At 54.7% G+C, this 13,859-nt stretch overlaps 3 protein-coding genes across 7 annotated transcripts in view; 2 read left to right on the top strand and 1 right to left on the bottom strand.

Annotated features, from left to right (window-relative positions):
- The window catches only part of MYO1D (myosin ID), a 142,091-nt gene extending 132,609 nt beyond the window's left edge, over positions 1-9,482 (top strand). Inside the window, exon 22 of the mRNA XM_027667857.1 lies at positions 9,093-9,482. Within this exon, the coding sequence (XP_027523658.1) occupies positions 9,093-9,249 (157 nt within the window). The 3' untranslated portion in view covers positions 9,250-9,482. The remainder of the gene's footprint in view (positions 1-9,092) is intronic.
- Positions 9,483-9,599: 117 nt separating this feature from the next.
- LOC113959096 lies at positions 9,600-11,709 on the top strand. 5 transcript variants are annotated; one of them, XM_027667865.1, is made up of 3 exons: positions 9,600-10,796; positions 10,835-10,880; positions 10,929-11,709. In XM_027667865.1, exons 1-3 carry the CDS (start codon positions 9,971-9,973, stop codon positions 11,167-11,169), a joined length of 1,113 nt encoding a protein of 370 aa, XP_027523666.1. In that variant the 5' UTR covers positions 9,600-9,970; the 3' UTR covers positions 11,170-11,709. The 5 variants fall into 5 exon arrangements, with proteins under 5 accessions (XP_027523666.1, XP_027523667.1, XP_027523663.1 ...); XM_027667866.1 differs by having other exon boundaries at positions 10,835-10,889; positions 10,941-11,709; XM_027667862.1 differs by having other exon boundaries at positions 9,600-10,880.
- Positions 11,710-11,827: 118 nt separating this feature from the next.
- The window catches only part of CDK5R1 (cyclin dependent kinase 5 regulatory subunit 1), a 24,393-nt gene continuing 22,361 nt past the window's right edge, over positions 11,828-13,859 (bottom strand). The window contains exon 3 of the mRNA XM_027667914.1: positions 11,828-13,859. Within this exon, the coding sequence (XP_027523715.1) occupies positions 13,298-13,859 (562 nt within the window). The 3' untranslated portion in view covers positions 11,828-13,297.

The following is a 13,859-nucleotide window of genomic DNA, read 5'->3' as shown; positions in this document are numbered from 1 at the left end:
ATCACCCTTCATCACCCCCCATTGCCCCTCCATCACCCTCCAGCTCCCTCTCCATTTCCCTCCACTGCCCTTCCATCACCCTCCATCACCCTCCATTGCCTTTTCATCACCTTTCAGTCACTCTCCATCATCCCTTCCATGCCCCTCCATCACCCCTCACCCCTCAATCACCCTTCATCACCCCTCCATTTCCCTCACCCTTCCATCAGCTTCTCCATCAGCCTCCACTGCCCTCCTGTGCCCCTCCCTTGCCCCTGTCCCACCCCTCCATCCCAGCCCAGCCAGGCTGGCACACACAGGGGGGACACTCCCTGGGGACACTCCCCGTTCCCATGCAGTGCCCCTGGCTCAGGGTGTTCCCAGGATGTCAGAGCCCTCCCTCTGCATTCCCAGCTCCGGCTTTAATGAGCTCAGAGGGGTGTGTGTGGGACATAAAGGAGCTGAGCTGTTCCCCTTCACGGGCCGTGGGCAGGAGCAGAGCCAGGGCGGGTGGGGACAGGGACAGGGACAGGGACAGAGACAGGGACAGAGTGATCCCAAAGAGGAATAAGAAAAGAAAAGGGAGGGAATTTCGAAAGTGTGCACACTTTGGATTTCCTTGTCATGTTTTAGGGGATCTCTTGGAAGCTCAGTGGCAGCTTCCCCCCTTTTGTGGCTTCAGACCTCTGCCAGGCTCCAAAAACATCCATTGAATTCACAGCCCTGCACGTCCCAGTGGGAAAACTGGAGCTGCTCATCCTTTGGGAAAGGGAAATGGCAGCAAAGCTTCCCTGTTTCCAACATCCATCAGCTGTTCCAGTCACTGTTGGTCCTCCAGAATTGTTGCCCCTTTTAAATTTTAATGGAAAACATCTGAATAATCCCACACACTTGTCCTCACAACCCCCTGTACCTCACAGGCTTGTAGGAGCTGAACAAACACCTCCCAGGTGACTGAAAGGTACTGGATTCCCTTTCAGGTATTTTTGGGAGGGAATTTCTTCCTCTGACTTCAGAAATTCAGGCAAAATTTCATTAGCAGCTGCTGAACACTCTGGAAGCATCCTTTTGGGGGGGCTTTGCAAATGTAAATGTGGGGCTGGTGACTCCATCCCAGCAGCTGGGCCATGGGCAGGACCAGCAATGGGAAGAGAATATGAGGAAAAGGCTTTTGCTGCTTCTCAACCCTCCTGGGACTCGAGTCCCAGATGTCCTGACCAGGGAGGCAGCTCTGCACTCATCTTCCTGAGTGCTCTTATTTAATTTATGTGCTGGTGCATTTCTGATGCTGGTTCTTGGCATCCCCCCTGCCCCCAGAAGGGCCGATGTGCTGCTTCACTCTGCTCCAGACAAGGGCTTTGAATCATATTTTTGGCATGTGGTGGTTTCTATAAAATATGTAACACCCCAGTGTCCTGTGGCCACGCTGGAGCTGGAGCTGGATGAGCTCTGACTCCCCAAAGCTCTGCCAGGGCCCAGAATAGCTCAGGAATATGACTTAATTGGAGGCTGCAGAAGAAGCTGCTGGTGGTGCTGAGGGCAGGGCTGGTTTGGGGGATGAGGGGAAGCAGCACAGGGTGTCCCCCCACCCACAGACCCCACGTGCCCCATCCCAGGTCCTCCTGTCTTTCTCCTTCCCTCCAGAAACTCAAAATACCTTGAATTTGGAGAGAATTTAATCCAACAGACTCAAAGGACACTTTGGGTTGGAAGGGGCTTTAAAGGTCACCTCGTCCAACCCCCGTTCCTGTGATATCAAACCACACAGGGAGCAGGGAAGGAGAAGGAGCAGTGGGGGGGGTTTTGGAATTCCCTGAGTGCTCCAGGGGGGCTTGTGGCAGGTCAGGGGTCTCTGGCAGAGTGTTCCATCCATCACCCATCTCTAGGCACAGCCCTGGCAGGTGGGTGCTGCCCTGGCCCTCCCTCAGGGTCTGGGATCTGCCTTTATTTCACGAGACTGGAATGTTTTCATTTTGCCTGCTGGAGGAAATGAAATGTTTAACACAGTTTATGCTTTTCTTTTGTCTCAAAACCACTTTTGGGGCTTTCCCACCCTAAAATAATAACATTGAGGTGCAGACCCATGGCTGGGACCTGCCCCCATTGACCTGTTTGGGTGTTTTATGGCAATTTGGGAGAGCAGGAGCAGCCCCTGCCCCCTCAACCCAGGATCCTCTGCCCAGGAGCACATGAACCAAAGGGGTTTGCTGGAAGAGACAGAAGTATTTCAGAGCTCACTGTCGTTCCAGAAAGCTCTCCCTGGATGTGCAAATGCCCCAGTTCCTAAATCAGGGAAGGAGGAAGTGCAGCTCAGCGGCTGCTCCGGGGTCAGTGGCAATAAATGCATTTTAAGAATGAGAGAGCCAAATCCTTAATGGCCTGGGTTTGCATCTCAGCTGGAGGGGAAGGAATATACCTGGATCTGCTGCAGACACGTCACGAAAAAGGCCCATCAATGTTTTGGCAGCTGCTGCCATGCCAGGAAAGTGGATTTTATGGCTCAGACAGGAATGGATGTGACTGTCCCAGCAGCAGCAGAGCTGAGCACTCACAGCTGACTTTGCCTTGCCCTGTGCCATTGGACATATGTGACACTTTGCACTGGGAATGTACAGATATTAACAATTCTTGTTTCTCATTAAAAGGGGAAAAACAGCCCTGCTGACGCAGCCTGATGGTGAAATGTGTGGTTCCCCAAACCCAGTGAGCGACTCTGTGGTTTGCTCTGGTAACTAAATGTCAGCAGGAGCAGCACGTGGGCAGGGCTGAGCCAGGAAGGCTTGAAAGCCACTTTTTAAGTGGAGAGGTTGAGTTTTCAGTTCTGTTTGTGGCCTGGTGCTTTCTCTTGCTCCTTAACAAATGGCTTTTGAAAAGCCACTTCTTGCAGCCTCTGAGGTGATTTGGCTTGAGCAGAGCACGAGGTGCAAAACTGGGCTGGAAATAACACTGTAAATGTTTGCTGGGTTTGAAGAAGGAAAAAAAATTCAGTGTATCAAGTGTCACTTGACTGGAGATAATTGTGAAAAATCACAGAGTGAGGAAGGACCTGTTCAGCTCAGTGACCTTTGCTGGCACTAAAATGCCTGGAGGGCTTGTTCTGACCTTCCACTGTGGAAATGTGCCTTTTGATCCTGACTTGAGATGCCCTTGGTTCGTGTCTGACTTCTTTGATCCATCCTAATGTTTGATCTCCTCCAAGGGCACCTGGTTTGGAGGAGCTCTGTGACCCCACAGCTCCACAGAGCTCGGAGCAAACATCCTGTGAGGCCTCAGGGAGGGTTTCACAGGGCAGGTGTTGCAAACCACGCCGTGGTTTAGGATGTTTTTGTCCCCCTGAGTGCACGTGTGGGTTGTGCAGCACCTGCTGCACGAGTGACACACTGCCCATGGTGTGTGTGCCCATCCAGCTGCTCTGGGATTAGCAAAGAGGAATGATCTGCACCCAGAAATGGTTCATCTCCTCACCCTGGGATTCTCAGGAAGCCCTGGGATGAAGGGGGGCTGTGGCTTTGGGGCTGCACTGAAAAGGGATGGCTGGATGGAAGGGCATTCACAGCCCAAGAAGGGAAAGAGGATGGTAAATTATTTTCTGGATTGCTCAGGACAGTAAATCCTTGCTTTAACCTCCTGTAGCCCCCTGAGCCAGGGTGTCCCAATAAGAGCTGGGTGGGAAAAGGAGCTTTTTCCCTCTGATGAGGAGGATGAAGAGAGCCAAGGAGTCACAGGGGTGATGCTGTCAGAATGAGCTGAGTCTTACTGAGGGCAGTTTATGCTCTGAGTGTGTAAATCTGCTTTGAAGCTGCCACCCTTGAGATGTGCCTGTCCTGGGAGGGGCAGGGGCAGAGCTGGGGGGAAGTCTGAGGGTCTCTGGGGTATTTGATGCAGCAAACCTCTCTCCCTGGAATGAAGTATCCACCTGGGATTGTTTGCATGTGATGCTCCTCATGCCCTGGGGACAGTGGGTTTGGGGGTTCTGGTGGTCACAGGCAGTCAGGGCATGGGGAGGGTCTGTCCTTGCCATGGGGCAGCTCTGGGTGATGCAGGGGAGACACAAAATGCACACGAGGTTTCAGTGCAGGCTTCACAACTTGGCTACACTGAGAATCAGATGCTCTCCTGTTCTGTCTCCTCTGAAGTTATTGTGGGGTTCATTTTCACAGTGGGGACTGTAAACTTCTTCTCTGGGCCCAGACACCCCCAGTATCATTGTCCTGCAAGCTGCACAAACCCACAAGTGGCCAGATGAGATATATCCCCATCCCTGCCCTGCCAGACACCAGCCTGGGCCCTAAACCCTCATGCAGAGGACACTTTATCTTCCCCAAATGACACCTGTTGTACCTCAGATATGTCCATGTTTATTACCCATCTCGTATCCAGTGTCTTTTCAGACCCTGCTCAAGAAATTCTCCCCTGGGAGGGTGGAGAGGCCCTGGCACAGGTTGCCCAGAGAAGCTGTGGCTGCCCCTGGATCCCTGGAAGTGTCCAAGGCCAGGTTGGATGGGGTTTGGAGCAACCTGGGCTGGTGGAAGGTGGCCCTGGTGGAGCTGGATGAGCTTTAAGGTCCTTCCCAACCCAAACCATTCCATGATTCCATGATTCTCACCTCTGCCACCCAGTAGCAGTGAGCTCCACATCCCGGAGTGATTCCCAGCAGTGACACCACACATTGCCTGGAAAGCTGATTTAGCCCTCCTTGGAATTCTCAGAATCCCTGTTTCTGTCCTTGGCTCTTGTTGGGAAGCAGAGCCTTGAAAATTGCCTTTTTTTAGACCTCTCCAGTTCCTCCCTCTCCACTTCCTGCATATTTTCTTCGTGCAGAATATAGCTCCTGCTTTTTTGGGTTCTTTTTTTGCAGCCTCCCTTCATCTGGGAGCCTTTTTGATGTTTTCTTTCATGGCTGTACCCCCTGCAAGGCTCAGGCTGTGTCCAGATGAGGCAGCTCTGAATTACAGAAGGTGTTCCCATTTTTTCGGGTGTTCTCCATCCTGCCCCTCCTGATCCTCCCATCTTGGTTGCAGCTGCAGGCTTTGTGGTGTCACAGAATCATGGGACATCCTGGGTTGGAAGCCCACAGTGCTGCCTGCCCTTCCAGAGAGAGGCCTTGGTTTAAGATCTAGAAAAATTGGGTGGTTTAAAGCAGTCCCCTCTGGAATCCACCCCACTGTATTCACTGCTGCTGAGCCCTCCTTTCACACCACACTGCACATGTAGCATGGTTTCAATCCCTCTGAAAATCCCTCGGATCTTTGTTGTCCTGAAAATCAGGCACCTGGCTCGGCTTTGCCACCTCTGCCCAAATTTTGCTTCCTAAAAGAGCCCATGTCCTGCTCTGTGGTGGTGTTGGCTGCAGCCATAAGCAGGCAGCACCTCACTTAAAGATCCTGGGAGATCTGTGTGAACCCCTGTCCCACCCCAGCCCTGTCAGTGACGGGGCTGCAGCCCCAGAGCCCCCCAGCCCTGGGCAGGGCATGTTCCCAGCCCCCCTCCCCCTGGATGGAGCTCACAGCTGCCCATGGGGAACATCTCCCAGACAAGTGCTCTGCTGCATTTTCAGGCCTGTTACAGCTCCTTGCAGGGCATTCCAGGTCACCTGTGGTTGCTCCTAAGCAGGAATCATGGAATGGTTGGGGTTGGAAGGGAGCTAAAAGCCCCCCAGTCCCACGGGCAGGGACACCTTCCACTAGCCCAGATTGCCCCGAGCCCTGTCCAACCCGACATCTTGCACGTTTAACATTTATTTAACATGTTTATTTAACTTTTCCAGCCTTGTGTTGCCTAAGCTCCCTCTGATCTTTGCCTGCTCCCTCCCTTGGCCGTGTCCTTCCGCCCTCGAGTGGGTGCCGGGGCTGTTCCTGTGTCTGCAGAGCTGACAGATGTCTGGGGCCATTTCTGCACCACTTGGCTTGTGTTTTCCCTGAGGTCCTGGATTAAATGCTCAGTCAAAACTCTCACATTTCACGGGCCAGTGAGCTGCTTCCACTCCCAGTCCTCCCCTCTCTGCTGGTTTCCCTTTTGCCGGTGCTCACCCAGGGCCCTGCTCGCTGAGCCGGGAGATCCAAAGGCAAAGGCAAAGCCCAGCCCTCGCCACGAGCTGGGATCAGCAGCTGGAGAAGCTGCTTCCACCCAAAAATATTCCTTGCAGTTGCACGAAGAGCTGTGTTTGCAGGAAGCACCAACACCTTGGCATTTATTGCACACAGAAATTATTGTCTGGTTCGTTCCGTACTGACATTCCCACCTTGTTCATTCCACACAGACATTCCCATGTGTTCCCTGGCAGGACAGGAGCAGTGCTGGGGTAAATCCCAACTTCCTCACAAAACCTCCTTTTCCCTTTCCATTTTCCAGGCCATTTCACTCTTCCTGGATTCTGGGGCTGGGGTTTCTGCCCTTGGCAGGGGCTCAGCTCACATCTCACTGTCTCTTCTGATGGAATCGTTGTTAAAAATAAGTCAGCTGATTTCCCAGGAGCTGCATCTGTCATTTTGTCCTGGTGGACTTGACTTCCATCAGTGTGTGGTGACACCTGGGCTTGGTGAGGAGCCAGAGCTGCCCAAAGGGCTGGACTGTGCCTGGTGCCCACAGGGAGTTATGGAATGGGTTGGGTGGGAAGGATCATCCAGTTCCACCCCCCGCCATGGGCAGGGACACCTTCCACCAGCCCAGGCTGCTCCAAGCCCCGTCCAACCTGGCCTGGGACACTTCCAGGGATCCAGGGGCAGCCACAGCTTCTCTGGGCAACCTGTGCCAGGGCCTCCCCACCCTCCCAGGGAAGGATTCCTTCCCAATATCCCATCTAACCCTGCCGTCTGGCAGTGGGAAGCCATTCCCCCTTGTCTTGTCCCTCCAGGCCCTTGCCCCAAGTCTCCAAAAAGTGGTGGGACAGGATTGTACCGTGAAAACTCCTTTTTCAGCTTAAGTGTGAGTGGAGCTGGGACTTGTCTCTGCCTTTGCTGCCTTCAGGCTCTTGCAGAGCACCAGTGATCCCCAAAGGGCATTTTCACTGTGTGTTGCCCTTGTCTATGAAAGACTTTGTTGACTTCCAGGATTGCTCTGGACCTTCATCTCAACCCCTTCCTTCAGGATATAAATTCCATGGGAACTTGGGGAAGCACCTCCCCAGCTGCTTGGTTGTAGCAGCGGGATCTGGAAGGTCCTTGTTCCGATTTCCCAACTGATGCAGCAGCTGTTCCCTCCCTTTGGGTCACCAAACAACCCTCCTGTGCCCGGGGCACCAGCAGCTGCCACGTCCCCTCCTGGCTGCAGCACCAGGAGCGAGGCTGCTGTGACCAACAGGCTGGAAACCAACCTGGCATTCCCACATTCCCTCCACCCCCTGCTCGCTGGCGACCGACCAAGCGCTGGGGCAGCTTCCAAGGGACCCGAGGTCCCGGCTGGTCCAGCTGCTCCTGGAGCTGGTGGCAGGGAACACCAAGCCAGGGGTTTGTCATCCCTGTGGAGCTGCAGATCCCTTGTGGGTTGTTCCTTGGATGCCGTCCAGGAGCTGTCCTGCTCCCTCAGCAGAAGCCTTTGAGGCTGAAACCTCCGGCAGCACGTGATGAGTGAATGAGTGTTGGCATGGTGGGATCTGGGAAGTGTTTTGGGGGGAGTGAAGCCCTGATTGAATGGAATTGTTACACCTGGCAAAGATCACAGCACCTCCTCCAGGTCCCACCATCCCTGGACAGCGTTAGATTTACGTAGATGTGTTTGGTTGATTCTCCTCCTTCCAGCAGGAGCTGGGACCCAGAGAGATTCACCTCCTTGCTGCAGGTCCCACAGCCTTCTGATTGCCAGGCCTGGGTCCTTCTTGGGGGTCAAAATTCAGGTTATTGATGTTCCTCTCCTCAGATCCTCTGCCTTGTTACCCAGAACCTGCTGAGGGCTGGAGGAGAGGAGAGGGGAGGAGAGGAGAGTCCTCATCCCTTATCTGTGTTGCAGCCACTTGGTGCTAAACCTGCTCCCCAAGCACGTGGGGACAGGAATCTCCAGGAGGCTCCTCCTGCTAAGACATGGTAAAAATAGCAAACTAAGCTGGGATTTCAGCCTTGACTCACCCAAGCAGGAGTAAATAAGTATTAAATACCTGGGACCACGTGAGGGTTTCGTCTGCTGTGCCCTGGCAGCCCCTTCCAACCAACCAGCCAACCAACCGTTTTTAAGGAAGTGGTGAAAATCTGAATTACTTGGAAGCTGCATCAAAATGTGGCTTAAGGGATGTGGCACAACTTGAACAGTGGAGCAAAAACTGCACGAAGGAGTGGGGCTGTGGCAGTGGAAATACTGAAATGGCTCAGGCAAGGGAGGGCCTGGGGTTTGGGAGCCAAACAATGGGATCCTGACACATCCTCTCTGGGGCGTTTGGAGCATCAGGAGAGGCAGTGGAGTAATGTCAACAAGTCTTTAAACCACTCAGTGTTATACTAAAAATGCTGGAAATTCAGGAGTTTGAAGTGTGGGTGAGGTCACAGGAGAGAATTCCCGAAGGCCAAGTCCCTGGATAGCTCTTCCCAACGCCAGTGGCTCAGGGGGGTGAATCTGCTGCAGTGTCCCCCCCTGGCAGTGACCCCCAACAGCCAAGGAGAGGCCAACGTGGCAGAAACTCCTGATTCATTTGTGGGATTAATTTTTTACTGCCAAAATTGGGTTAAGGGGTTAAAAAGCTGAGAAGGGTTTGCAGGGACACAGTTGTGTCTGACACAGGATTGTCCAGAACCATCACCCCACCCGTGATTCCTTTGGCTGTTCTGGGCTGGGCTTTATTCTCTGAGCTCACCCAGGGGTGTCCCTGTCACTGCTGTAGGTTCAGGGTTTGCTGGTGGGGTCACCTGGCGAGGGGTGGCCGAGGTGGCAGCAGCCCCTGGACCCTCTGCAGCCCTGTCTGTGCTCTGCCCATGGAGCATCAATCCCAATCCCAAATCTCCAAGTGCAGCGTGGGAGCTTCCCGCGCAGGAGCGGGGCTGAGCCGAGCCCAAAAGCCGGGCTCAGAACTGAGGCCTGGCTTAACTGGCGCGTGCTGGGATCAGCGGGGGGTGTCTCTGACCCAAAACGCCTCTCCCGGCCCTGGTGCCACCTCCCATCCCTCTGACTCGCGTCCCTTTTCCCGGCAGAGAGAAGCGAGCCCTGCACATCAGCGTCACCAACCCGGTGCAGTGCAGCCTCCACGGGCGGAAATGCACGGTCTCCGTGGAAACCAGGATTAACCAATCCCAACCGGATTTCACCAAGCATCGCTCCGGCTTCGTCCTCTCCGTGCCGGGGAATTAACACCCGGCCCGCCCTCCCCGCGCCCGGGACTCGCCGGGGTTCGGTGGGAGATGCTCGGCGGCCGCGCGTCAGGCACCGGGAACGGGCTCGGCAAAGCTCGAGGTTTTGGAAAACCCGAATTCGAGCGGGTCTAGAAAAGCCAAATTCACTTAGAACAAAGGCTTAAAATAGCCGGTGACCTGTTCTCCATCTTACAAACCAGGCTGGAATATCACAAAAGTGCTTTGGAATTAGTCCAGAAAGAAGCATTTATAGGTACTTCCACCCTTTCCTCCCTTTCCCACATTGATTCCTTTCCCCCTCTCCAGTTTCCCCCCCTCCCCCCGTGTTTCTTTTCCATGTGTTGTTTTTTTTTTTGCAATATGATGCAGCCTCCTCCTCCTCAGGAGGAACCAAAGATACCCGGCTCAGGGAGTCTGGTTCTGTAGGACCAAATCCCCATGGAACCAGGGCCAGGTTTGGAAGGGAGGCCGGGAGACACTCCACACTCCTCCAGCCCACGGAGCTGGGATGGCACACGGAGACACCTCCAGACTTGCTGCTTTCCCACCGGGAATTCCTTAACACACCGAGGCACCGAGGCTGGTCCAGCTGGAGAGGGGCCTTCCCGTGCAGGGGCTTGTTTTGTTACCCCTGCATTGCTTTTGCCTTAATTACCCTCCCCAGGGACCTGAATCCAGTGGGTTCCCATTGGGACCGTGTGGCCTTGCTGGGTTTTTGGATGATCCACGTGGCTTCGTGTCCGTGCCAGCGCTGGGGTTCAGGGAGGGAAGAGGGACCCGTGGCAGGGGGTGAACCCAGAACCACGTGGAGCTTTGTGGGGCCGAGGCCGCGGCTCCGGCGCTTTGCACTATCCAACACTAACCCCGGGAGCCCCAGGGGCAGCAGCACAGACAGCACCAGGGCTCCTCCCTCCAGAGAGCTATCCCAGCTCTTCCCAGCATTGGGATGTGGGTGTTGGGGTGTTGGGCTCAGCTCTCCCGGTGGCCCCACATTCCGCCCGCGCCTGCCCGGCCCCGAGAACCCAGAGCTCCATGTGTCCAGAGGGACCTGGATACTCCCTGCTTTATTCCGGGCCCTGCCGTGGCTCCTGAGCAGCCCAGGCTGTTGGGATTGTACATTGGGATTGTCCTGGCACTGCTGGTCAGGTCAGGATTCCCAGCCCTGGAGGCGGGGGCTGCGGGGTGACCCCACCTTGGGGTCCCTGCCCGGCCGGCGAACTGGGAGCACTCGTTTAAGGGAGCATTCCGGGAATTGGGAAGCCTGGAAGAGGCTCTTCACTAACGACCTGCTAACGAAAGGCTTCCCAAAGCCATGGGGGGTGCAGGGACAGGTCACTGCACCCCCAGGACTGGGGGCACCTGAGTGTGGAGCAGTTCCAGCTCTGTGTTACCTGGCACAAGCTCACCCCTCCCGTACACCTCTCCAGGGATGCTCCACACCATTCCCGAGGTCCCTGGCCTTGGAGCAGCCCTGCCAGCATCCCAGCACCACATCCCAGTTCCCTGTGCCCCTTCCCAGCCTGTGGCTCTGGGATGCTTTGGGGCTCTGCAGGAAGAAGCTCTTCCAGACGCCGGCAAACCCGAGACACCCCCCACGGCGGGGCCCAGGAGGGGACAGCGACAGCCCCGACTGTCCCCATAAGTGTCCCCACAACTGTCCCCACGACTGTCCCCACAACTGTCCCCACGACTGTTCCCACGCACGCTCGGGACCACCACGGGCCCTCCAACACCTCCTCTCATCCCACCTCAGCTCCTCGGGAGGAGCGACTCCGTGGGACAGCCCAGCTCCAGAGGGAACATCCCCGGCCTTGCCGTGCCTTTGGATTTGTGCCTTTGGATTTGCACTTCTCGCTTCGCTGTCCCGGTGCAGAGGCCCCCCCGCACTAACCCCGGCCAGGCAGTGGCAGGATTTTAATCAGCACTTTTATCCACTTTCCCTCCCAGTGGAATGGTCGTTTGGAATCGGGATGGACGGCAGCACAGCGCAGGCTTAGGGAATTTCTGTCACCATGAGATGGCAATATTGTATGTGATGAGATGTCTTTATAAAATATATTATCTGTTCCTGCTCTGGTTTTATATATATATATATAAAAAATATATAAAATATATATATTCCTGGTTTTCCCATAAATTAACTATTTCTAAATTGAATCTGATTCTCAGCCGGGGGCGATAATGCAATGAACCCTTTTTTTATTATTATTTTAAATCGCTGATATTTTAATGTGTAAAAGAAAAAAAAAACCTACTATAATGGACCTGGGTTTTGTTTACATAATTCACTGTAATAAATAAAAAAAAAAGCAATTAGTTGCATCCCACCATGGCCGTGCCTGTTTCTGCAGAGATGATGCTCGGAGGGAATGTGGTGTTTTGGTGTCCCAATATCCCGATTTTCCCCCTCTGGCTGCTCCTGGACCTGCTGCTCTCCCACCATGGGGCGACCCCGGGGCTGGTAACGTGATTAAAGCTGCTTTAAAACCCTCTGTCGTCAACACAAATCCCATTCCCAGCGTTGCCAATGGAGGGGTGGGAGCGCAGAAAAGACTCGGCCACGAGCCACTGCCGTGTAATGGATGGTCAGTGCATTTTTATTTAATCAGCACAGTACAAAAATAAATAAAAATAAGGGGAGGGGATTAAATTACAGGCACACTGAGCCCCATGACACAGTCGGTCGGGTTATAAACCACACATACTTACAAACACACTATACACATACATACAAAATGAGACAAATATAAATTAATAAGTAACAATACCCACCAATTTGGTCAACAAAGATCTACAGAAGAGATTGCACTAAAAAAACGTACGTACACATGTATCATTAGCAGGGTCCAATGTACAGCCATGAAGAGCTTCAAGTGAAAAAAAAAATCAAAAAAATAAAAGTAAATGGCACGTTATTTCTCCCTCTCGTTCGCCAGTTTAACGCCCGATGGACCAGAACTAAACTAGAACTGAGCACACGGAGAAAAAAATGATGATAAAACCCAAAAAGAAGGTCTCAGTCCCCAGGCCTGATACGGGAATACCGGCTGAGACTGCGGTGTCGGGGTGGTGTTGGGTCTTTGTGCATGGGTGTAATTTTACAGCCATCTCTCGTTAAGGGTTTTTTTTTTTTTTCTTTTGATTATTATTTTTTTATGCGTTTTTTCCTTTTTTTTTTTTTTCATCTGAAGACACAAAATGCTCCCGTTTTGCATGCGCAGTAACCACTGGAAAAGCAACAATGACAGAAGAAAGAAGGGTTGTTTTTTTTTTTTTTTTCTCTCTTTCCCCCCCGCAGGTTTTGCAGTTCGTTGGGTTTGTTCTAGAAGAATTCATATAGCAGCATGTGGCGGCTCCCCTTTGCTTGCACACTCAAGTAGATCCTTTACACAATACTCATGATCAGTGCACGATGGGAACAAGACATTTCACATTGATCTCATGAACAGTAGCGGTGATTCCCGTCACCCGGACCCGCTCGGGAATTCGAGTCTCTTCAAAGAAAATAAATAAAGGAGGGGGTGGGGGGGACGGGGGGAGATGGGGGTGGGGGGTCTCCGGGCCGTGCCCGCGTCTCTGTCCCGGTGAGTCCCGACCGGGCCGGTTCAGCCGCCTCCGCTGGAGCCTTTAGAGGAATTTTTTCCTTTTTTTTTTTCCTTTTTTTTTTTTTTCCTCCTTTCCCCCGCTACCTGGGCTCTGTCTCGGTGATGCGGTGACCGGCCCCGCGGAGCCCCGCTCCGCTCCCGGGAGGTTGTGGGGGGGTTCTTTTCCCCCTCTCCATCCACGATTTGCTGGGATCAATCCGGCGGCGGAGCCGCAGCATCCCCGGGCCCGCAGCGCGGGGAGGGGGCGGCGGCTGGAAAAGCGGCGGCGCAGGGGGGAGAACCGGGGGTCTGCGCTCCGGTCCGAACCCCCCGTGACCCCCCCAGAGCGGATGGGGGAGCGGCGGCACCTCCCGCCCTTCCCCGCCGGGCAAATCCCCCCGGGAAGCGGCTCCGGGCCGGGCGGGCGCGGCGTGTCCGGGGGGCGCGGGGGGCGGCGGGCGCTCACCGGTCGAGGCCGATGAGCAGCCGGCCCTTCTCCTCGGAGCCGCTCTCCTTCTTGAGGTCGGCGAAGACCTGGGTGAAGTAGTGCGGGTCGGCGTTGACCTGCAGCATCTTGGGGCTCATGAGGTCGATGATGGAGAGGCAGCGGTCCCAGAAGGCCTCCTTACAGCTCTCCACCAGGAAGGGCTTCAGCGGGTAGGAGATCTCGTTGCCCATGTAGGAGTAGGAGAGGTACAGGCAGGTGAGCAGCACTGCCTGCAGTTCGTGGTCGGTGGCCACCTCGGCCGAGATGACGTCCCGGCACAGCATGTAGAGGAAGACCACGTTGGCGGGCGTGATGAAGCCCTGGTCCTGCCAGCCCTGCAGCAGCAGCGAGCGGTCCACGGAGCGCAGCCAGAGCACGGGGTCGGTGGGCGAGAGGTGCTTCAGGCGGTAGCAGCGGCGGCACAGGAACTCGCCGAGGCAGCGCAGCAGCTCGCTGGTGCTCGCCTGCACCACGACCCTGCGCGGGGTGGCGGCGGCGGCGGCGGGCGCGGCCGGGGGCACCTTCTGCGCCGAGGCG

Source organism: Corapipo altera, unplaced genomic scaffold (assembly GCF_003945725.1).
Source record: "Corapipo altera isolate COAL_440 unplaced genomic scaffold, ASM394572v1 174, whole genome shotgun sequence".
NCBI classification, from domain to species: domain Eukaryota; kingdom Metazoa; phylum Chordata; class Aves; order Passeriformes; family Pipridae; genus Corapipo; species Corapipo altera.
This window is presented reverse-complemented; position numbering and strand designations above follow the sequence as displayed.